This window comes from Choristoneura fumiferana, chromosome 10 (genome assembly GCF_025370935.1).
Source record: "Choristoneura fumiferana chromosome 10, NRCan_CFum_1, whole genome shotgun sequence".
NCBI lineage: Eukaryota > Metazoa > Arthropoda > Insecta > Lepidoptera > Tortricidae > Choristoneura > Choristoneura fumiferana.
Genome location: NC_133481.1, coordinates 6,094,529 through 6,117,387, shown reverse-complemented (window position 1 = coordinate 6,117,387; position 22,859 = coordinate 6,094,529). Strand labels below are relative to the sequence as shown.

The 22,859-nt window shown below is 38.4% G+C and overlaps 4 protein-coding genes across 4 annotated transcripts; 2 read left to right on the top strand and 2 right to left on the bottom strand.

The window, feature by feature from the left end:
• Positions 1 to 1,890: 1,890 nt before the first annotated feature.
• On the top strand, positions 1,891 to 3,803 carry spict (magnesium transporter spict; the record flags this gene model as incomplete). Its single annotated transcript, XM_074093220.1, is given in 3 exon segments — positions 1,891 to 2,262; positions 2,514 to 2,656; positions 3,119 to 3,803. Coding segments are annotated over 3 exon segments (1,053 nt in total). The 3' UTR covers positions 3,800 to 3,803.
• Positions 3,804 to 4,788: 985 nt separating this feature from the next.
• Positions 4,789 to 6,013, bottom strand: LOC141431928 (uncharacterized). Its single transcript, XM_074093221.1, has one exon. It carries the CDS (start codon positions 5,761 to 5,763, stop codon positions 4,789 to 4,791), a length of 975 nt encoding a protein of 324 aa, XP_073949322.1. The 5' UTR covers positions 5,764 to 6,013.
• A 2,340-nt stretch (positions 6,014 to 8,353) lies between these two features.
• CCT4 (chaperonin containing TCP1 subunit 4) lies at positions 8,354 to 18,159 on the top strand. Its single transcript, XM_074093218.1, is given in 12 exon segments — positions 8,354 to 8,586; positions 8,927 to 8,979; positions 9,895 to 9,984; positions 10,350 to 10,517; positions 11,599 to 11,740; positions 12,124 to 12,332; positions 13,223 to 13,362; positions 13,778 to 13,982; positions 14,740 to 14,947; positions 14,950 to 15,021; positions 15,529 to 15,728; positions 17,841 to 18,159. Coding segments are annotated over 12 exon segments (1,611 nt in total). The 5' UTR covers positions 8,354 to 8,480; the 3' UTR covers positions 17,859 to 18,159.
• On the bottom strand, positions 18,151 to 22,393 carry MED8 (mediator complex subunit 8). Its single transcript, XM_074093219.1, has 5 exons — positions 21,892 to 22,393; positions 21,509 to 21,754; positions 20,386 to 20,482; positions 19,662 to 19,896; positions 18,151 to 19,085 (listed from the first exon to the last, which is right to left on the bottom strand). The coding sequence occupies exons 1-5, from the start codon at positions 22,054 to 22,056 to the stop codon at positions 19,067 to 19,069; spliced, it is 762 nt and encodes a 253-aa protein (XP_073949320.1). The 5' UTR covers positions 22,057 to 22,393; the 3' UTR covers positions 18,151 to 19,066.
• Between the last annotated feature and the right edge of the window lie 466 nt (positions 22,394 to 22,859).

Genomic DNA, 22,859 nt, shown 5'->3' with positions numbered 1-22,859 from the left:
CATTTAATTGCGTTCCGAGTAGCCCTCTTTATTACCATAGTCAGTAGAAAAAAAACCTACTGTATGGGTGAGATGTCTTTGCATTTCGAAGAGCATAATTTTTTTTACAGTGTTGCTAACACAGGCAATTTGTCGCCAATTAGGCTACTTTAACTACTATACGTTGCCCTTTTGGGGGTCAGTACTGAAACTTACTTACATTTAGCCTTGGCATTCAAAACTTCTCAGTAGTACACTGACCAAGTATACAAATTAACATGGTTAAAAAATTGTCTTAGTTTCAGGAAGACTGACTTTGCAAAAAGTTTATACTCTGTTTTTAAAACTTAAGATACTAAAATATACCGGTAAGTACATAGGTACATAGTTATCTTAACATTTTATACGTATAACATAGGTTATACGTATAAAATTCAGATCTATTGTCAAGAAGACATTAATATCTAAGGCGTGTTATAAATTATATCACGGACAGGGATATTTGGAAATAATTCCGATCCGCATTGGAGATCCCTTACTTCAAATAGCGAACCTACTGTGTTAAAATAAAGTTGTGTTAAATACTTGTGATGTATAGTTATCATTTCCTAATATTGTAAATCTGTTAAAAAAAATATACCTCGTTTAGTTTCTTGCCGGATTCTTCTCAACAGAGGTTTTTCCAAACCGGTGGTAGATTTTTTTTTGACATTCAGAAGTGCTTGTTATTGCCTAAATTGAATAAAGATATTTTGACTGATTTTAATCCGGTCCACCGACGTTCCTTCGAAGTGAATTGTACCAACTTATGTCCCGCGATCACAATATCATTTAGTTATTTGGCAAAAACATTAAAAAATCGGTGTAATTGTGTCCCTCCTCTAAAATATCTGTAATTTTCTGGCCCCCCATGAAGGAAATTTGTTTGTTTATACTCTTTATTGTACAAAAGGAAAAACGAAAGGTTACAGAAAAAAAAAGTTTACCCACCACTGCAGGGCTACTACGAAACTCGACTCGAAGTTCATATACCTTTCACTCTCTTATTAAATAGTTTAAGTGTCAGAGGGACCGCACGACACAAACTTCGAGTTTCGAATTTCGTATTGGCCCTGCATTTAAATTGTCTATTAAAACATTATGACATTAAGTCGTTTTACAGCCAATTCATTCAGTCTACTATGGCTTATAGCAATGAGGGCGTTTTACAGACTAAGACATTTTGCTACCCGGATAATGTCATACAACAAATGTGCTCCTCTCTAAGGCTAAATACAAGTTAGGCCTTCAGTACTGAACCCCATCTTTTAGGCTACTTGAGGGACAAAGTCCTTATATTAGTTGAATGAAAAAATCACAACACAAATTACATTTAAACATAAAAAACAAGAAAAAAAAACTTCCATCCATAATTTTCGGACGGATAAATTTGCAGATGAATTTCGGGCCAAAACAAAATTGCTCCTGGTAGTACTGTAACAAAGCTTGGTATCAGGACAAATATTAGTAATTTGTACTTGGTATCTAATTCAGGATGCAGGAAGTTACAAGTATTCGCTTCGCTGTTAATAACCATAGTACTTATATTATTTATAAATTATACCGGCTCAGTAGTTTGGAAACTCTTACTTATAGAATATCAAAAACTACTGCATTTTTATTTATATTTTGGCGTTCGGGCCTTTAGGCTACCTTAGCTCAAATTTCGCTACATACCTACATAAGGCTACTCAAGCTGTGAAAAATGGCGTTATCAGGTTCCAAGTCATTGGCAACACTCTCACTTCAATCAAACGTCATCTATCATAAACAGCTGATTGATAATGTGGCGTCCGGTCCGCGTATCCAATTCATATCAATACACTCCCATCCCATCACATATATCAAAAGTCCAAAAGCAAAGCAGTCAAGCACCGTTCATAGATTATGTCCGTATGAGTCATGCATGTTCATGGTACTTTAAAACTTAACAATTAATTTCAATGCTGTGAGTGGGAACGTTGTATTTTTTACTGTGAATTTAATGTATTTTCAAACAACCAAGTTAATTTAGAATGGATTACATTAAAGCCGCCACCGTAACAGTGAATGGGAAAGACTATGATCATGTATCATTTATAATTGGACTAACACTGGCAGTGTCATCGAGTTTGTTCATTGGATCCAGTTTTGTTATAAAAAAAGTAGCTTTAAAGAAAATAAGTGCAAGTGGAAATATCAGAGCATCGGCTGGTGGCTTTGCGTACTTGAAACAATGGCTGTGGTGGCTGGGCTTTCTTACAAGTAAGTTTATTACTCACTCCTTACTTTCAGCAGTGTGCAGCATTTACCTAATAACATAATAGTGAATATACTTTATAGTTAGCATAAGAATTATATTTACACTAGTGTAATTCGACATAAGAAACTATCCTATTATTAAATATTGTACACTTCTTATTTATACATTGGTATGTTACTAACAAACTAATTATTTCCAGTATTTCCTTGCTTCAATTTCAATTGCTTGACATGAATGGATTGTTTACTTTCAGTGGGGGTAGGAGAAGCAGCCAATCTCCTGGCATATGCATTTGCCCCAGCAGCGCTTGTCACACCATTGGGAGCCCTCAGTGTGCTTGTGTCAGCTGTGCTTGCATCAAAGTTCCTTAAGGAACATCTAAACTTCATTGGAAAGGTACATTTTGTTTGCCTAATGCCATGTTATGGTGTAGCTGGATTAAACATAATATAAATATGATGTTATTTAATCTTTTGTTAACACATTCAGTGACAAGAACCTGCTAGGCAAGTTCTCTGTTCATAGGCAGTTTTTGCTACAAAGCAGAAAAACGCTGCTACGCGTAGCGAATGCGGTCGCGAATGTGTTAACCCTTTTTCAGGCATAGTGCCTATAACAATTACATAAATTTACACAAATATTTGACCTTGATTAATATCATACAAAAACAACTGAAGTTGTTAGAAATTTTATTTGTTTTGAATTAATCACTCAGGTAAACAATATATTAAGCTAAGATTTATTTATCTAGTGTAGTATCTAAATAAGTGGGGCCTGGAAAAGGGTTTAAGGTACAAGACAGTAGCGGGCAGTTGTCTTCAACTCTATGACTTATTGCATCTATGTTACCTGTTACAGATTGGTTGCTTCCTCTGCATTGTGGGCTCAGTATTGATAGTCATACACTCACCTAAATCTGAAGAACTGAAGACATTCAAAGAGCTGCATGATAAACTAATGGATTACCTGTTCTTAACATATGTTGCAACAATTTTTTTCATGTGTTTAATTATCAAAGTAGTATTTGTGCCTCGCTATGGGAATCAAAACATTGCTGTCTACCTGCTGCTGTGCTCAGCAATTGGTAGCTTAACAGTTGTGTTTTGTAAAGCAGTTGCTTTAGGCATTAAAGAAACAATAGCAGGAACTGTTAACAACTTACTCAATTACTTGTTTTGGCTACTCTTAATTGCATCTATAGTGTGCATCATGATACAAATGAACTATTTAAACAAGTCATTGGACATATTTAATACAAGTGTAGTAAGTCCTGTGTACTATGTGATGTTCACTGTATTAGTAATAATTGCGTCAGGGATACTTTTTAGAGAGTGGGAGCACATGGAAGTTGTGGATATTTTAGGTTGTATCTGTGGTTTTCTTGTGGTAATGACAGCAATATTTATGTTGAATGCATTTAAAGATGTCCAAATGACTTTCAGAGACCTAAATCTTAATGCAAGGCGAAGGAGAAGTGCCTTAGATGTAGAATCAGACAGCAACTTCCTTAGTTCATTACATAATAACCGGCAAGCATGACAATGACTTTTTTACAATAGAATAAGAATAAATCAAACTTAAATTTTTAATTCTTCTTAGATGATATTATTATAAAGAAAAATCTACTATCTGTTGTTGCCATTGGTAAGATTTACATAAGTAGAAATAGGAGTGCCTGTTGCATTTTTAACTTATTGCATTTAGTTGGTAATCAGAACACAATAATCTTATAAAGATACAAATTTATTATTGCATTATAAAAGTACACATGTTACTTATTAGTGGTCTTAAAATAATTTAACAATATGACTTAAGTTTTATATTTAATGTTCAAACCAAAGATTATGCACTTTGCTTTGTTTATTGCTTTATTTATAAAATGATAATAAAAAATGTATTTATTTTATTTTATTAAATATCTTTTAGCAACTTTACTTAGGATAGATGACATCAAATCACATACTGAAAACAATAATGAGACAAATAATATTAAATTATTCATGTTATAAATAATGCAATTTATTTTTACTGTAAGAATAAATATGCTGCTGAACACAATACCCTGAACAAAATATTTTGGAACATAATAATAATATAACTATATTCTCCTCTCATCAACTTAAAGGTTGACTGTTGGAAATCCCTTAATCTCCTGAGGCCCAACATAAAATTCTGTTTTCACTATTTGAACCAAATGTCAATCAAGTAGTAAAAAAAATATTATGTCATATATATTACGCCAGGCCCCACAAGGTTAAAGAGGTGAGTTTGTATTTTCTTACTTTTGCACAATAAAGTGTTTAAATACATAACCAGTTATCACAAATATGAGAACTTTTTTAGGAAGTATTTAAATACTATTTCTTGGAACATTATAACAAATTATTTTTCTCAACAACCTCAACATATTGTTTAGCCTTGTTACATAAAAGTTAATAATAATCCAATCAGATCTTTGGTACTACAAAATAGTCAACTTGAATATAAGAATGCCATTTACCAGGAATGTACAGTTTATCAAATTGCTGTCAAATATACACCGTGACAGAATGATATATAAATCTCCTACAAATAGGGCAAGTTCTTTGATAGCCATACAGACGCAAGCAGCACTCACTGCACAGGCAGATATGGCGGCAGGGTAGTGTCAAGACACACTTCTGCCGCTCCTGGCAGATCACACATAAGGCATCTGCAGCATCAGCTGCATCGTTAGCAGCTCTCATTCTGTCGTGAGCCTCCCTCATGCTGGCTTCCCCACCACTGGCCAGACTGGCTATCACCCTCACCTCAGAATCAGTAAAATAATTGTAAAATAAATGATATAAGTACTGAGTGTTTCTTACCAAGAACCAGTACAACAAGGTAACCTGGGTCTGAATATTCTGTCTAAAATGAATACACAAACGGGCTATAACTATGGCACTTATCAGTCCTAAGAATGACTGCAAAGGCACATCTGTGAGGAAATTTGTAAACCTCAATAATGTCATATATCCACGCACAATAGCATCCACAGCAATGTCTATCACATACTTGAACAGGTGCTTCACCAGTTGAGGGAGTTGCACGGGAACGAAGGTAAGTACGAGCCATAACACATCCCCCACAAATATCACAGTAGTTTTAACTATACATACAACTTCACAGATCACTAAGATGACGGCGTCAAATAGCCATTTTATAGAAGCAGCGATAGCGTTGATCTTATAATAAATATCGTGGCAGACCCCCTGGACGCCGTTCCAAATAAACAACACTTGGCTAACGAAAGTATCAATAACGTCATTTGTAAAGTTGGGTATGTCTTCGTTGAATATAGGCAAGTTATCTTCGTAGATTATCTGAAGAAAAGTTATAACACAGTCCACGAAGTTAACCGCTGCTGCACAAGCTGCGGCTAACGCAACAAATATTACATGTCCGATGAATGAAGCGGCAAATAATATACTCTGAACGGTGAATGCAAAAAAGTTAATAACATTGGCGACTAATGAAATCATTATTTACTATCATCTTCTTGTTGATTACTGCTAATATTTTATAACTCCTCTAAAGTTTGCAACTTCAATTGAGCACCTACTCTATGTTGTGATAAAATAAAATAAAATTGAAATCACTTGATGAAATGTCTAATCAGAATTTTAATGAACTGTCAGTCAGTCAAAGTCAACGACTTAAACTAGTATCAGTAGGGGCTACTACAAAACTCGTTCGTTCGTATCGTACAGCCCCTCTCGCCCTCGTATTAAATAGTATAAGTGACAGAGAGACCGCATGACACGAACTTCGAGTTTCATAGTAGCCCTACAGATGTTCCAACTTGGCAAACGCCTATTATGCTACATTTACACCCTTGCCGAGGCTTGCCAAGCGTCTACAAACTCCAAACCTATGCAAACGCTTGAACGCCATTTACACGCTTGCATTGCAAGCGCGTCAGTGTATTCCGGACAGGCAAGCATGGCAAACGTGGATCTCGAAGTTGCTTCGGCTCTTGTGTTAAGCTTGACATATTTTCTATTTAAAGAAAAAGGATAAAATTTCTTCATTAGTCCAAGCACTCATGATGGTCACTAAAATTTATTTTATATGTACGTCCGTACGGCGTGAGCTCCTGAGCGAGACTAAACAACAACGTATACACACGTCGCAAGCGCTTGCCGCAAGTTCTTTTGATCTCTGTTGAAAAACCGACACCGGGCCGGATCGGCGGCAAGCCCTGATAAGCTAACGCAAGCCCATCCTATCCAAACAGGCCGTTTACACGCTTGTGCTGGTGAGAGCTTGCCGAAGCTTGGCAAGCGTGTAAATGTAGCATTATAGGTAGGGTCATTCACGGTGACAAAATAAAAAAAAACACTGGATAGGTTTGGGATAGGTATTAATGGTCGGGTACTTACCTTCACGGTGTTGATTGTTGTGGTGACGCCGATCCACGCGCCCCGACCTACATCATCTCGGTCAGCTGACACGAAGACCGGCGCCGCACATATGGGAAGGGATGTAACTCAGAATTCTATATAATTGTTTGAAAGGCAAATTGCTGGTTATAACAAGTGCAAGTTCATACCTTTATATATTATTCCCGCGCAGTTATCATGCCATATGTATGGCTCAAAGTAAGCTCTTAAACTCTCAAGACATCGTACTACATCTGCTTCGCTAATATTTGGTCTTTAGATCTCTATGCTCCCGTCACCTCCTGTGGAAGTAATACAACACATGACTCTCTGACTAGAGAGCCACATGTCCATGGCAACAATGCCTTGACATAATTCGTTCCTTACACTTTAGGTGGTCAGCAACCTGACCGATACTGAAAGTTGGTGTACAGATTACTTTAAACAGTGCCTTTGTAGCTTTGTGTGCTAAACCATAACTCCAAGCACCATTCTTTTGCCGTCACCTGGCGACCCTCCAGCCTTCACCTGGCTGCCTTTCTGTCCCATAAGGCGAATTTACCGTATATCGCTGCACATAGAACATTGCCTGCAATAACGTACGCCACGCATAAGCCGCGAACTCGAACCCAGTTCCAAGTAACTGACCAGTTCCGGCGCGTTCAGTATGGGACTTAATCGACCTAGAATTCTCGAGAAAACAGGGAAACCTTTCATTTAAACAGGGTATTCATAAGCGTGCTTGGCAATGCTAAGCACACAAAGTTTATCTTAGCGTTCGGAATAACCAATCCCGTAGTAGCTTGATAGCTCCGAAGTAAAGCGCATACAAGTACGCATGAAGTAAAAGATGAAATTTAGCAAGGAACAAACTATGCTAGATACTTAGCTCTTAGGAAATTGCAGCTGCTTCACCAGCTGCTATTACAGACGTTATTACTTTTCAACTAACAAAACTGAATATTAGTGCTTGTGAGAAAAACTTTGACATTTAAATTAAACGGTTCCTAACCACAGACAATATTCATAGACAAGATAACCATAGATAAAGCGTTTACCTCTTTCGTGAGTCGGAGCTCACGACAATTGTACCAACTTGCTACACTTGGTGGCCATCCGTCCATCTGTCGTGTCGTTCCGTTTGTTTTGTAGTAAAATAGGTTGCTTTAATTTTTGATTAGTGTGCAACATGGTGACGCCGTAGAATCCACCCACAAAGGTAGCCACTCTTAGGCTCTTCCCAAAGGCCTAGCCCAGATAATCAATTCTCGGAAAATTTTTGACGTAATTGAAGGTATTTTTTTCCGACTTCAAACAAATGTTTTGCTTACCATCTCCAGTACAGTGTATGGGTAAGATTTCCTTTGCTTATACATGGATGAATAAAAAAGTTAAAATGTCACTATCACTCGGTCGGTACGGACATCGGACATCAACTCCGAGCGACGACTTGGTTAAGATCGCGGGATCGCGGTGGATGCGGAAAGCACAAGACCGGTCTGAGTGGAGAGCCTTAGGGGAGGCCTATGTCCAGCAGTTTTTCGGCTGACATGATGATGATGATGATGATTTCAACTCCTTAGTTCCGACACTGCATTCTAGATGTCGCTGTAGGTCACGAGAAAGTGACTACTCTATTTCAGTATATGTATAAAGTACTCTGTGGGTACGGAGTCGGAACGTTCAACTGTCATGTTACTCACTGTCACTGTCATTGGAATTTGTGTGTGAAAATTACAAGGGAGTTATTTTCCTGTGTAAAATCCATTTTAATCCCTTAAATATTCACATATTATAACTAAATCGAACAATTTACCATGGCTCCTAAAGGTGGTGGTGATTCTCTTAAAGTTAATTCAGGTGTTTACAAGGACAAAAGCAAACCTACGGACATTCGGCTTAGCAACATAAATGCCGCAAAAGGTACTTATATGACAGAAAACATCTGAATTTAATTATTGAGTTTTCTATTTCATTTTAAATGAAATGTTAAATTTGATTTAGTCCGCTATTAAGTAATTTCATAAACATTACATCGAACAAAGATTCATTGTCAAATATTATGTTTTATACGAAAAATTCGCGAATTTTGAAGTAGTTAGAATACGTTTCAAACAAAAGTTTAGTCATGTGATGATAGATTGATGGATCAGCAATTACTTTTAATAACGTTAACTGTGTCCCTTTACCTTTATTTATCTCGAAACGGTTATTCGTAATATTCCTGTGTAAATTCTATTTTAACGTCTATTTTAATTCCTAGCCGTGTCAGATGCAATCCGTACGAGCCTTGGTCCTCGCGGGATGGACAAAATGGTAATTACAAATCAAATTTTCGTAATAATAACTATTTCAACTCGCCTTTTAACAATAATCTGAAAGGGATATGAATTGTATAGATAATAAAAAAGAATTCAGCTGAATTGAACAGAAAATTGTCATATTGTTCATTGTTTAATATACAAAATAGTATTATGTGTGAGGATTTATATTCAGTGTTTTTGGCTATTTAATTTCTCATTATCATCTGAACAAATACATATTTATGAAAATTAAAGACAATACTGCTTCTTAATCTAATGAAGTAATTGCAACTTATACTTCTGTTGTGGTACTTAGTAGTCCTGGGATGGTACCTAATGATGTTTATCCATGTATTCTAAATGTTTGAATATTGATGCTTGAAAGCGCCTCCCCTTTCAAGCGTTGATATTATTATTAACCTATAACTAATCTGCTGATTGGAAATACTTAAGTAGTGGTTGGCTTTAGACAACCAGATGGCCAAGTGGTTAGAGAACCTGACTATGAAGCTTGAGGTCCCAGGTTCAATTCTTGGCTGGGGCAGATATTTGTATGAATAATAAGAGTATTTGTTCTCAGGTCTTGGATGTTTAATATGTATTTTAGTCCGTATTTATCTATATAAGTATGTTTATCTGTTGCCTAGTATCCATAGTGCAAGCTTTGCTTAGTTTGGGACTAGGTTGGTGTCAAGTGTCCCATGATATTTATTTATTTATTTATAATTAATTTATTTGTCATGTTGATGAAGTATTGGTGTGTGGAGCATTTTTAAACATTGAAAATACCTAGTCTTCACTGAAGTGTGACAAAGTTATGTTTTAAATAGCCCTTCGCCTATTTTAATATTTGTTACTGCATTTATTGCTTTGTTAAAACTTTGACAATTACCTATATATATATATTTTATTTAATTTTGCATTGTAGATCCAAGCTGCTAATGGAGAGGTCACTATTACCAATGATGGGGCCACTATTCTGAAACAAATGAGTGTGATTCATCCAGCTGCTAAAATGGTAAATGCATCCATCACATTATTTCCAAAGATTCCCCCTTTATTTATAAAAAAAAACAAATGTGCTGCAGCATGTATGTTTTTTCTGTCTGGCAAAAAGCAAACAATAATTTTCCAATAAGCACTACTCTACTCTTATTGTTCATTTCTTTGTTGTTAATTTGTTACTTTTTGTATTTGCAAGAAGAATTATTAGAGAGATTATTAGAATTTAGAGCTTCAGAATAATTATTCTTGCTTGTTTGCCATCCAGTTGAATAAAAAAAAAATAATAATAATACACTAAGCAGCTCTTGGAGCTGATGCGTGTATATCGCTGCATATGTAACTTATTGTGTAATTGACCTTGGTTTATAATATTTTCAGTTGGTAGAGTTGTCTCGTGCACAAGATATTGAGGCTGGTGATGGCACAACCTCAGTGGTGGTGATTGCTGGTGCCTTATTGGATGCGGCAGAGAAACTTCTGCAGAAGGGTATCCACCCCACAGTCATCTCGGATGGATTCCAGAAGGCTCTACAGATGTCTTTACAGGTACTGCCACTTCACATACCAATTTATGGGCATCATTATCAGCCGAAAGACATCCACTGTTGAACAAAGGTCTTGCTTCAATTAAAGACAAATTACTACCTGCATTGCCCACAACACACTTGTGACTTTTTTCAGACTCGAGAGCGAAATTGCATTTTAATTAACCACAAGCTTTACGGTGAAAAAGAAAACATTGCAAGGAAACAAGCACAAACTTGCAAATCAAGTCAATGGTGTGTGTGATGTTCCCAAGCCGCACTGAGCCCGCGTGGGTACTATGGCCCAAGCCCTCTTGTTCTGAGAGGAGGCCTGTACCCATCAGTGATGGCTCTTAGAACATAGAATAAACCAGAAACGATGTATGATTTGAAGCCAAACACTGTTAAAAAAAAATTATCATGTTTTGACATGTCATTCCTTCAGCAAACAAATACATCCCTGATTTCAAAATTTTACAATAATTCCATACTAGATGAAAACCCGGCTACGCTCGGGTAAAATATAGACTCATAATAATATGTTTGAAAAAATGTTTTGCCAGTAAAGACTGTCGTACTTATCGAAAAATCTGACGTATATTCCCAGCCTTAAATTATTATCACAAGCACTTTAACGGCTAACCTACGTATCGGTATTTCACCAGTAGATATTTCTCCTAAATCTTATTTGCCCAAATAACTATGATGTCTCTGTCTCAAAATCAAAGAAATTAGACCTAAGGGGCCCTATATAAGGTACAATTTGTCTGTACGATCGATCTGTTGAAAATCGACGAATCGTACCGTGTGTGGCGCCCTTAAGAGGTCACAACGGAGAACGAAATGCAAACCTGTGTGTGACACCTGTGACACTAACGCCACTTGAGATGTGATGACTTTGACATGTTTACTTCGCAACGCCATTATATACTTAGTAATTTATGCAAGTTTATATTGAAAATACTCCATAATCCGAATTTTCCGCCTGCAAGTTGTCGACTCGGATTGACTAATTTTTTACGCTCTTCAATTTGATGTGCATTTCGTTCGAGTCTACCGTACCCCTTGACGAAATTATTAATATAGATTCCCTTTTCTGCTAGGTTGTTGAAGGCATGGCGACGCCTGTGGACCTCCAAAATGAAGAAGCTCTGCTGCAGGCGGCTGCCACCTCACTCAACTCCAAAGTTGTGTCGCAACACTCAACCATCCTGGCGCCCATTGCTGTCCAAGCCATACGCGCTGGTAAATATTTGCTACTTTAGACTAGAATTTGCAATGTGAAGCGTAAAATTACAGACCATTTTGGTTTGTTGCGGTTCATCAGTTTGGATTAATGTACATAGTCAAATCTCATATATATTTTTTTCTGGAAAATTGCTTAATTCCCTCGGGATAGTGATAAACGAATTCTAGGCAGATGAAGTTGCAGGCGAAGAAAGTTTATAATATTAGATGTTTAGTAGTACAGTCACCAGCATCAATATCTGATTGATACAACAAAGAAATATCCGATACAACTCTATTTTTAGGGCCGGTAGGACGCGTCGGATATTTTTGCACTCTCCTCTATGGCGTATATTAATGCAGGTACTAACTGAATGATGAAAATGGTTCTTTATTTATAGTAATGGAGCCAATCCCGAACGGGATCGGCGCTCGCGTCGATCTGCGCGACGTTAAAGTGCTGGAGCGCCTCGGGGGCACCGTGGAGGACACGGAGCTGATACAGGGACTGGTCATCCCGCACCGCGCCTCCAACGTCAACGGGCCACACCGCATTGAGAAAGCCAAAGTTGGACTCATACAGTTCTGTATCTCGCCGCCTAAGACTGATGTGAGTATTTAAGCTGTTAACAAGGTCTTTTGTGTCAAATAGATTAATTAAAAAAATAATAGTGTAAGAAACTAAAAACACGCTTTAATCGCAACAACCCATTTGTTCCATCACTAGACCATGGAAACAACTTTCAATCAAAATACACCCTAGAACTATTCTATAGAGTCCAAACATGGCTAGGTTACATTATTTTGTCTTAGAGTTCCAGTGATTAGCTTATTAACAGTCAAGTTTCATAACAATACAACCTCCCATCTGTCCACCCATTTAGAGCATGACTTACTAACGCATTTCGAGTACTGCCTTTTCGCAACGTAACGTTTGGCAACCTGTTTCATTTCGCAACTTTTCATTTTGCAAACTCTAAAACTGTAAATATTTCAGGATTTATTTCAGGGCCATTGTGTAGAACCCTTTAGGTTAGGTTACGTTAGTTTTATAAAAATCCTGAAATATTTACAGTTTCAGAAATATTAAACAGTTGGGAAATGAAAAGTTGCGAAATGAAACAGGTTGCCAAACGTTATTCGCCGAAACATTAGTAAACCAACGCATTTACATGCATACTTATTACCATGAGTTCTTTAAGTTCTTTGATTTTTTTTTACTGTAGCAAGTAACCAGTTGCTTAATATGTTAGTAAGTGTAATTAAAACGACTCTCCCGCGTGGAATCGACATCCCAAGACTTCTCAGAATGAGAGGAGGCCTGTAGCCATTAGTGGGGCATATGACTAGTGGACCATACAATATTAAATACAATATTAAATTTTGTGTGTTGGACATGGGGGGAGGCCTTTGTCCAGCAGTGGGACATCAATCCAGGCTAGATAATGTGTTTTTAAACACATTAATATTTCTACTTAAGCGGTCAAACCATAATTGCAGATGGATCACAACGTTATTGTGTCGGATTACGCCGCTATGGACCGAGTTTTGAAGGAGGAACGTCAATACATCCTGAATATCGTTAAGCAAATCAAAAAAGCGGGCTGCAATGTCCTTCTTGTGCAGAAGTCTATTTTGAGGTAAAGATCATAAATAACATACTATAATACACTTATTGTTAGTGCTGTTTTACCAATGATTAAACAAGCAGTTAATTTTGTAATCTGTTGTTGTATTTCATATCTGGTAACTAAACGATTAACCACCTGTTTATTTGTTGGTGAAATTGGTACTTTGTGCATGCGATTCATCAGTCATTTCTTAGTCTGGAACTGTTCTCTAATAAAAATGAGTTACGTCAAAGTGATGACTAGTGGTGTATGGATGTAGAAAGCCAGTGACCTTCAACTGTAGCATTGTTTGAGGGATACCCATGCTCTTATTATGTTTGTATATTACCAACCTTCATGGCTTTTGCTGTTGTATGTTTTGAAAAATATGGATGTTTTCCGGATAATTATCATATATAGATAAATATCATATCATTTCTCGCAGAGATGCCCTGAGTGACTTAGCAGTGCATTTCCTGGACAAGATTAAGACGATGGTGATCAAAGACATTGAGCGCGAAGACATCGAGTTCGTGTGCAAGACACTCGGCTGCCGGCCCATCGCCTCGCTCGACCACTTCACGGCTGAAAACCTCGTCAACGTTGACTTGGTTGAAGAGGTCAACGAGCCCTCTGGGAAGTACATCAAGGTTAGTTGGCGACGACAATCTTACTTCCTTTTATATAAATATTTAAACCAGCATGGCTTAGTTAGTAAAAAACACTACACACTATCATCCATTTCCATGCTAGTGTCGTTTTTAGAGGGACAAAAAATCGAATTAGGCGCGAAAAGTACGTAGATAATTGGTCGTTTGGAATAAGACATAGGCTACTTTCATCTCGATATTCCGTGGGATTGGCTAAAACTCTAAAATTTTAACTGCCAGGATAAGAGAAATTAAAATTGACAAGGGTGTTTTTTTTTGCAAAATACCAGATTTTGATTCAACTGCTAAAACGGTTTAACTATTTATGCATGAGAAGCCACGAGTAAAGGCTAGTAGAGGTAGAGATAAACTTGTTTATGGAATCTCATCATCATATCAGCCACAGGTTGGCCACTGTTGGCCACAGGCTTCCCCCGTGTACCCCCAGTTGCTTTGGTTGATAGCAGCCTGCATCCACCATGAATCCGCGTCTTTAACGAGGTCATGCGTCCATCTCGTTGGAAGACTTTCTACACTGCGCTTGCCGTTCCACGGTCTCCATTCGAGATAATATGTTCGATCTCGACAGCCATCTGTTCTCCGTTCTATATGGCCTGCCTATTTCCACTACGACAAGCTGTTGTAAATGTGGAATCTGGATCGGTCAAATTTTAAACTTCAAGAAGAAAATTGATCGTCCTCACCCAAGCGATGTTTTGCGTTTGTCGTTTGTCATAATGAGAGGTGTGTGTTCCAGATGACCGGTTGCAACAGCGGCGGTCGCACGGTGTCAGTGCTGGTGCGGGGGTCGGCGGGCGCGGTGGTGGCGGAGGCGGCGCGCTCGCTGCATGACGCGCTGTGCGCGGTGCGGTGCGTGGCGCGCCGGCCGGCGCTGCTGGCGGGCGGCGGCGCGCCCGAGGCCGCCGCGGCCGCCGCGCTCGCCCGCGCCGCCATCGCCGCGCCCGGGCCGATCACTACTGCCTGCGCGCCTACGCCGACGCTCTCGAAGTCGTGCCCTCCACGCTCGCCGAGAATGCCGGTAAATGTTTTGATCCCACAAGATCTTGCTAATTTAGACATGCTACTGCATAATTAATCAGTTTTTTTTTAATTTACTTATAATATAACCTTAATTTAAAACGAAGAAAATTTTTAATACACCATTTCAATTTAAACCTTTTTTAGACATTCATTCCATTTACAGAATGAATATCTAAAAAGGTCTAAATTTAGGTTCATTTCAAGAATGAAGTCTATGTTAAAATGGTGCTGTGTTCAATTTAAAATTGAGTTGATACATTTTGTCATGGAAGTGCGATACCACTTAAGTCTGTAGAAAAATTTGACCCTGCTTGCTTTATTATAAGGTACACACTCTAAATTAAAATGGTGGATTATTATTATTCAATATGCTTTTGTTCTTTGTTGTTGTTGATTTAAATGCTGATCAAGACGCTGTTGCTGATCTTGGAGTGTAATATGCACTATGTCTGAAGTTAGGATTACAGCTAACAGCTAACCAAACATGTTGGCACTTGTCCGTCAGGGCTGAACCCGATCGAGACGGTGACGGAGCTCCGCGCGGCGCACGCGGCGACGCCGGGCTCCGGCGCCGGCGTCAACGTGCGGCGCGGCCGCGTCACCGACATGCGCGCGGAGCACGTGCTGCAGCCGCTGCACGTCACAGCGTCCGCGCTCGCGCTCGCCACAGAGACCGTGCGCGCCATACTCAAGATAGATGACATCGTGAGTGTCATATGTTTACTTAACTTGCAAACGTCGCTACTCGCGCTACGCTCAGTTTCGTTAGTAGTTAAGCCCTATTTACACAGCGAACGGAACGAACTCATTAATGACTTAGTTTAAGGTATAAGGTACGATCGGCTGCACGAAAGTACTTACACTGGACCTCTATGAAGTTGGTTGATGTAAGTTAGTCATTAAATGAGTCCGCTCCGCTCGCGGTGAATTCCAGGTTTACTTACGTAAATTGCATGCAACCGTCCGCTTCTCTCACTGAGGCTGAAAATACACATGCCTGTAGCTGGCACGTTTTTGTATAAGCAGCTGGCGCGCGTACGTCAATCTTCATACGAATATCACAGAAGCGTGCAAGCTAAATATTTGCATGATAATATGCGTGCTAGAGGCATGTGTACCCGGCCTAAGTACCCTACGCCTCAAATGCACTGCGCAACGGCCCGAGTGAATTTTCGCCGTACAGTCGGCAGCAGAAGTGGATGAGCGGTTACGGTTCTCAAAATGATCTACACACGACTCCACTGTCAAGGTAATAAGAGAGTATTTAGATCATTTTGAACATTACAACTGCTCATGTATTTCAGCTGCTGTTTGTACCACCGCTATTCTACAAGCGTTTGCAGATAACGATAAAACTAGTTACTGGTCAATTTTAAGTATGTACAGAGCCAAGTGCAAAAATAAGTATCTATTCGAACATTAATGGCTAGTACTTCACTCACCTTCGATTCGCCGACGATCCGACTCGGCTGGACAGCGTTCGGGAAGCTTTGTAGTATCTTTTCGTCCAAATTACCGCAGTGTTTGAAGTCAAAAGTCTTTGACCAGTGTGTGTTGCCAGTGATAACATACGGATCTGAGACGTGAGCGCTAACGGTAGGCCTCATGAGGAAGCTCTAAAGTCACTCAAAGGGCTATGGACAGGTCTGTGCTCGGGGCTTCTCTGCGGGATAGAATCAGAAATGATATCCGCAGTAGAACTAAGGTTACCGACATAGCCCGAAACTGAAGTGGCAGTGGGCGGGGCACATTGCTCGCAGGATTGATGGCCGATGGGGTCAGAAGGTTCTCGAATGGCGTCCGCGGACCGGGAGACGAGCTGTCGGTAGGCCTCCAACAAGATGGAGCGACGACTTGGTTAAGATCGCGGGATCGCGGTGGATGCGGAAAGCACAAGACCGGTCTGAGTTGAGAGCCTTGGGGAGGCCTATGTCCAGCAGTGGACGTCTTTCGGCTGACATGATGATGATTCGAACCACTCAAATATGTTACTACGGCCTTATTGCGTCGGAATAAGAGTCTGTGGTAGGTACATTTTTACCTTCCAATAATGTTTGTTTGTTTAAGTCGAAGTAGTATGATGTAGATGTAGTTTTCCGATTTGAACATTTTGCGAATGTACTATTTGCTTTTTGTACGTTCCGCGTGTTTCACAAGTGTACAATATGCGTTTTGTGCATTTTGTTGGCAACACCAACAAATAAATATTTAATTATGAGTGGCAACATTGGTGCCATCTCTCTTGCTTCAGCTCCGTCCGACTCTGTGATTTGTGTTTTACAATTAAATTCATTTTAATATAAAAAAAGCCTTTTCCTAAGTATTAAAATCAGTTCCTTAATACCTCAATCTACTCTACATAATGTGTGGACTGTATATCCATAGGTCACTGGTTCATATCCGGTTCGAAGGACCATTATTTAGACTAGATTGAGGTATTGGGGCACTGATTTTAATACTTAGGAAAAGGCTAGAGAGAAGGCGCCAGTGTTGCCACTCATCATTAAATATTTATTTGTTGGTGTTGCCAAAACATTTTGCTCCAAAGCGATGCATATTGCAGCACGGGCAACACACGCTTTATTTAAAAACTGCTATGCGTTTTAGCATAGACAAGAATAATAAGAATAATTTAATCGCTATTCGCAAAAACAGTTTTATAGTAAGTACAAGTTATGGTTATGACAAAACGAAAAAAATAAAAGCAAGTTTTTGCGAAGTCGCGAAACGGTCCCAGCTCAGCATAGTGTTGGCTGTGTGATCTTTTAAACGTAAAATAAATTAAGACAAATTTTTAAACTAGTTGTTTTTTTACAGGTCAACACAATAAACTGAAGTGCCTGCGCCAGACATTCACAAAGTATTAGTTTTAATCTCTTAGTTACTATAGACGCTTATTTTATTTTTTGTCATGGGTGGCATTTACCTATATATTTTCACAATAAGTCTATATTATAATAATTTAACTGCTAATACTGAACAAAGTTACTCACCGCCTTACTTTTGCGCTATTTTCATCTACAAATTGATGTTTTGTAATATTAGCCAAGGCGGACAAATGTGTGCTTACATATAACTGAAAATTTACAACTTGTAATTAAATAATATTTTAAAATAAAAGTATTAATACAATAAATGATTTTATTTTTCCTTCATTTACAGTTGCAACATGTTTATTGTACATACATACATTACTGTCTTAGGCTGACTTGCACGGACTAGAGTTAAGTATTATAACTCCCAAGTTAAGGCTGCGTTTCCACCAGAGATGTGCGAGGAATGCGGTAAGTGCTAACCCAGGGTTAACAATTTAATTTTTTAACCCTAAACTATGCAAGCGGCTCTATAGTCAGAACAAACTACCCAGATGTAACTAAAAGCCCTTATCAGGAAGGATTTGTTGTACACTAACTGAAACATTAATTACATGTTAACCTTCTACTTCACGTCAAAACAAGTCTAAGATTTTTTTCTGTCAACACAATACAACCAAATTGATAACCTCCTCCTTTTTTTTGAAGTCAGGTTAAAAACTATAATGCTGATGGTTAAATTTATTATTAGATTCCACATATGGTACTGTTGTTTGCCTTTAGTCCCACTTAGTAGCTAGCTTTGAAATGGGGGAATATGACTTCCCGTCTTAGAATGGGAATGATTTTCCCATGTTCTAGGCAGATTTGGGAGCTATAGATTTTCAGATCGTCGGACGGGATTCGAAACCGCACCTGGTGTAGCTTTACGCGCTAGAGGTGTCCTACCAACTGACCACCGGGGAACCTGACCAACTAACCGAAAATGTTAACCTCTTCATGGCCAGAGTCATCCAGTCTTGACAGGCAATGAAATGCCTCACACACCACGACGGTCATTTAAACATGACCAACATTCAACTGTACATTAATCCTTCAATGGATTTAAAAATCAAGTTGATTTGTTGCTGATTTTCTGTGATGTACAGAGCACGTCACTTTGTTTGTTTTGTGGTGGTAAAGAGGTTAATCGTTACAGCCAGTATGAGTTGGTATCTTAATTCAAATTTTTTATTTGCATGGACCTGGTCTGAAAATAAAATTATTATTATTATTATAAATCTTCGCGATTTCGTTGAGCAAACGTTTTACTAATAAAAACGAGTAAGATTAGACTGTAGTTAGTTAAGAAATGGGACTAAAATTAGACGGTAGTTAGTTAAGAAATGGGACTAAAATTAGACGGTAGTTAGTTAAGAAATGGGACTAAAATTAGATGGTAGTTAGTTAAGAAATGGGACTAAAATTAGATGGTAGTTAGTTAAGAAATGGGACTAAAATTAGACGGTAGTTAGTTAAGAAATGGGACTAAAATTAGACGGTAGTTAGTTAAGAAATGGGACTAAAATTAGACGGTAGTTAAGAAATGGGACTAAAATTAGACGGTAGTTAGTTAAGAAATGAGACTAAAATTAGATGGTAGTTAGTTAAGAAATGGGACTAAAATTAGACGGTAGTTAGTTAAGAAATGGGACTAAAATTAGATGGTAGTTAGTTAAGAAATGGGACTAAAAAGTCGTTTGTGTGAAAACGCTAACTAAATAGACATTGAACAGGAAGTTTTAGTGTGTCAAAGTCTATTAAAAAGTTATTTGAATAAAGCTACCGTTGATAAGGATGTATCTGGTTAGCAGCCTTAATGTTAGTTTTGATAGCCGAGGGCGCTTTAGGCATGGCGGGCGCGGCGGGGCCGAGCTGCGGCGCTGGGCCGCGCGGCGCTCCCAGCCCGGGGGCGCCCACGCCGGGCGGCAGCGCGGGCATTCCCGGACGCAGCCCCTTGCCCGTGCCCACCGCGGTCACCAGGGCGTGCGTGTCTGTCATGGTGTGCGTCGGCTGCATGCCTGTTGAAAAATTGCACATGTAGCTGGTCCAAAATAATATAACATCACATATTCTTAGTCAACTCTATTGAACATAATCAAGTGGACAAATAGATAATCCTTCTAATATAATAAAAAATAATGACAAAGTTTGAATGTGTGCATGCTTTCAAGCCTACTGTCCATGTAGTCAGTTGACACTTTTGTGTAGCTTGTTTGCATCCTGCATAGAAATGAATGAAACTGTCTCACTGCCAGATCTAATGGTATATGTATAAGCAAGTGAAGCTGCAAGTAAATCAATATATAGTATTGAAATAAGTCAACTACTCTGTTCAGCTAATAATAAAGGGCAGTTAAAATTGGTAAGTACAGATAAATAAAATAAATAATCATGTCCTAAAAAGCAATGAATGTTGTACAATAGGAAGAGGCTAAGCAAAAGGATTATAGTAAAAGGAATACTTAACTAAATATGTATTAATGTATATGGTAAGTGACAGAAATTACCTGCAGCTCTCATGGAGTCTCCTTCCCAATCTTCGCGACCTTTGGATATAATTTCCCACACATGACTCACCACTTTTGTGAATTGAGTCACTTGTTTCTGCAATAAAAGTTAACCATAAATGCCAAAATATTATCAAATGGCGCCAACATAAATATTATGTAGCTCTAAATGATTTAAGCAAGAAAAGGCTTAAGGGACTTTTTTAACATAGCACAAAATGCAACAAAGTACAGTCAAAAGCATTTATAGCAACATATCAGATGTAACAACCAAAAAAAAGAGGGGGGGTTTTTTATTTGTAGGTAGGTCAGTTTTAGTTTAATTTTAATTTTTGTATATAGTTTTTTTTTTTAATTTAAATCTTTTTAAGTTATTGTCAGAAAGTTATGTTTAATAAAGAAAATTATAATTAGGAAAAAGATTCAACATGATGTATATCAAAATCACACTACTTTTAAATAATCAACAATATTTAACAACCAGATTTCTTATGAACAGTTTTCTTATGAAAAGTGGAGTGATAAACTCCTCATGAGACATGTTAATCAAATGCTGAATTGTGGGGAGGTAGTGAGCATAATGTCAAGAACCAATAACAGAGAAATGAAGAGGAAGAAGATATCAGAGTCACAATACCATCCCCTAGCCAATGGGCCAAGATTATCGGAGTGTCAGGGCCACAGGACATTGTGATCCATCAAAGCAATCACGACAGCCAGCTGCTTACAACAGTAAACGTCCTAGATCGGTTTTATCGCCTGAATCACCTGATTCAAAGAGATTCGGCTTTAGCAGACAGCCACAGTGAAAATGAAGCCGAACTAAGAGATACGAGGATGAAAGCGACTAGCCCCCTATTGCCTAGTATTTTAAGTGCATGTTAGGTTATTAGTGAATGTTAGACTTAAGAGGTGAATTTAAGTGTAAAGACTATTGTGCACGTAAATGGAACTTAGTGTTAATATTGAACATTCCTGTGGGGAAGGCATGTTATATATGTGAAATGTGGGTAGACAGAAAAACCAGTCTGCTATCTGCTTTCTGCCAGCTTATGTGCTCAGCATCCGATTATCGTAAGTTATAATAACTACATCAGCATAAAAAAAAACAATAAGCTAATACCTGAGCTGTATCATAGCTAAGAGTGCTGGCTTTGTGATTAAACTGCTGAAGTCTCTGCTCAGCCTGTGGCTCGGGCTTGGTGCGCAACAGGTCGGGCACCAGATCATGAGTGCATGCTGGCACTCTGCCCTCTGTTAGTCTGGATAGTGCTTCGTCCCTTTCACAACCCAGTTGGAGAGGCAGGACAACCAGTGCCCGCAGAGAAGGGGCCATCTCTGCTTGCAGTATTTTACTTAAGCCAGTCAACTGAAATTTGTTACAAGCAAATACATTCTATCAAGTCTATTCTTCATTGAGCTACTGAGTTGAAGTGAAAGTAGATACAGTATATTTAGTGAAAATATAGCACTTAAACTTTTAAAAGAATATGCTAATGTACTCACATGACCAGATAATATAGCATAATTATCAAGAAATGTTGGCCAATTGATTGTTTCATATTCATTTTCAAGCTTGGCTATAAGAGCTTGAATAGCCGTCTTTAAATCATTAACCCTGTTCAGAATCGCTTGTAGAGTTACTTCCAATTGCTTCTCTTCGCGCTGCATGCTTGCAAACAAGTTTGGTGTGGTGTTTTGTTGATAATCCTTGTCGTTTAAGTATACAGGGTATGTATGTCGTTCTGAAGATTAACACTATTTGAAGATTTGACTCAATACATAATAGTAAAATCGTTTAATACAATGGAAACTGTTGGACCACTAAAATTCCATTAAAACTTGATAATAAATTGAAGATTCAAAGAATAATACATTTAATTCCTCTAGTCTAATCTAGTCTACATAGATAGAGCAGCAGTTGTGACAGCAGGGCTACTACATACGAAACTCGAAGTTCGTGTCGTGCGGTCCCTCTGACACTTATTCTATTTAATACGAGAGCAAGAGGGACGGTACGATACGAACTTAGAGTTTCATAGTAGCCCTGCTGTTTTTGTGATACTGACAGTGACAGTGACAGATTACGATTACAGCGCAGCGTCTGGGTTGCCAGCTGCAAGCAATGCATTCTACCATTGAAAATTCACCAAAGTATATCGATCGATCGCTAATCGAATCAAATATCGTTTCGATTAGTTTAGTTTTAGTAATCTGTGGTATCGATGTCGTTTTTTTATATTTCCTTTAGGGAAAAGGCAAAAGTTTAACACCATACAGGCAAATATATATATCGAAATTATACGAATGGTTAACACAGCGGCAATCGAGCAACTTGACACTTCATGAGAGTTATATTCTATTCATCATTACATTATCTTCGGCCTATGTTCGTCCCACCGCTGAGCACTCAGATCTTAGACGAATAACATCATTATTATATCTTTAACTCAGATTGAGAGGGCGTAGGCTAT

Excerpts from the sequence above, each read along its gene's own strand:
- MED8 (XM_074093219.1), bottom strand. The coding sequence starts at position 22,056 with ATGCAGCGCGAAGAGAAGCAATTGGAAGTAACTCTACAAGCGATTCTG. Across the intron at positions 21,755-21,891 it reads ATGCTATATTATCTGGTCAT|TTGACTGGCTTAAGTAAAAT; the intron begins GTGAGTACATTA and ends AACAAATTTCAG. Across the intron at positions 19,897-20,385 it reads AGACTCCATGAGAGCTGCAG|GCATGCAGCCGACGCACACC; the intron begins GTAATTTCTGTC and ends ATTTTTCAACAG.
- LOC141431928 (XM_074093221.1), bottom strand. The coding sequence starts at position 5,763 with ATGATTTCATTAGTCGCCAATGTTATTAACTTTTTTGCATTCACCGTT.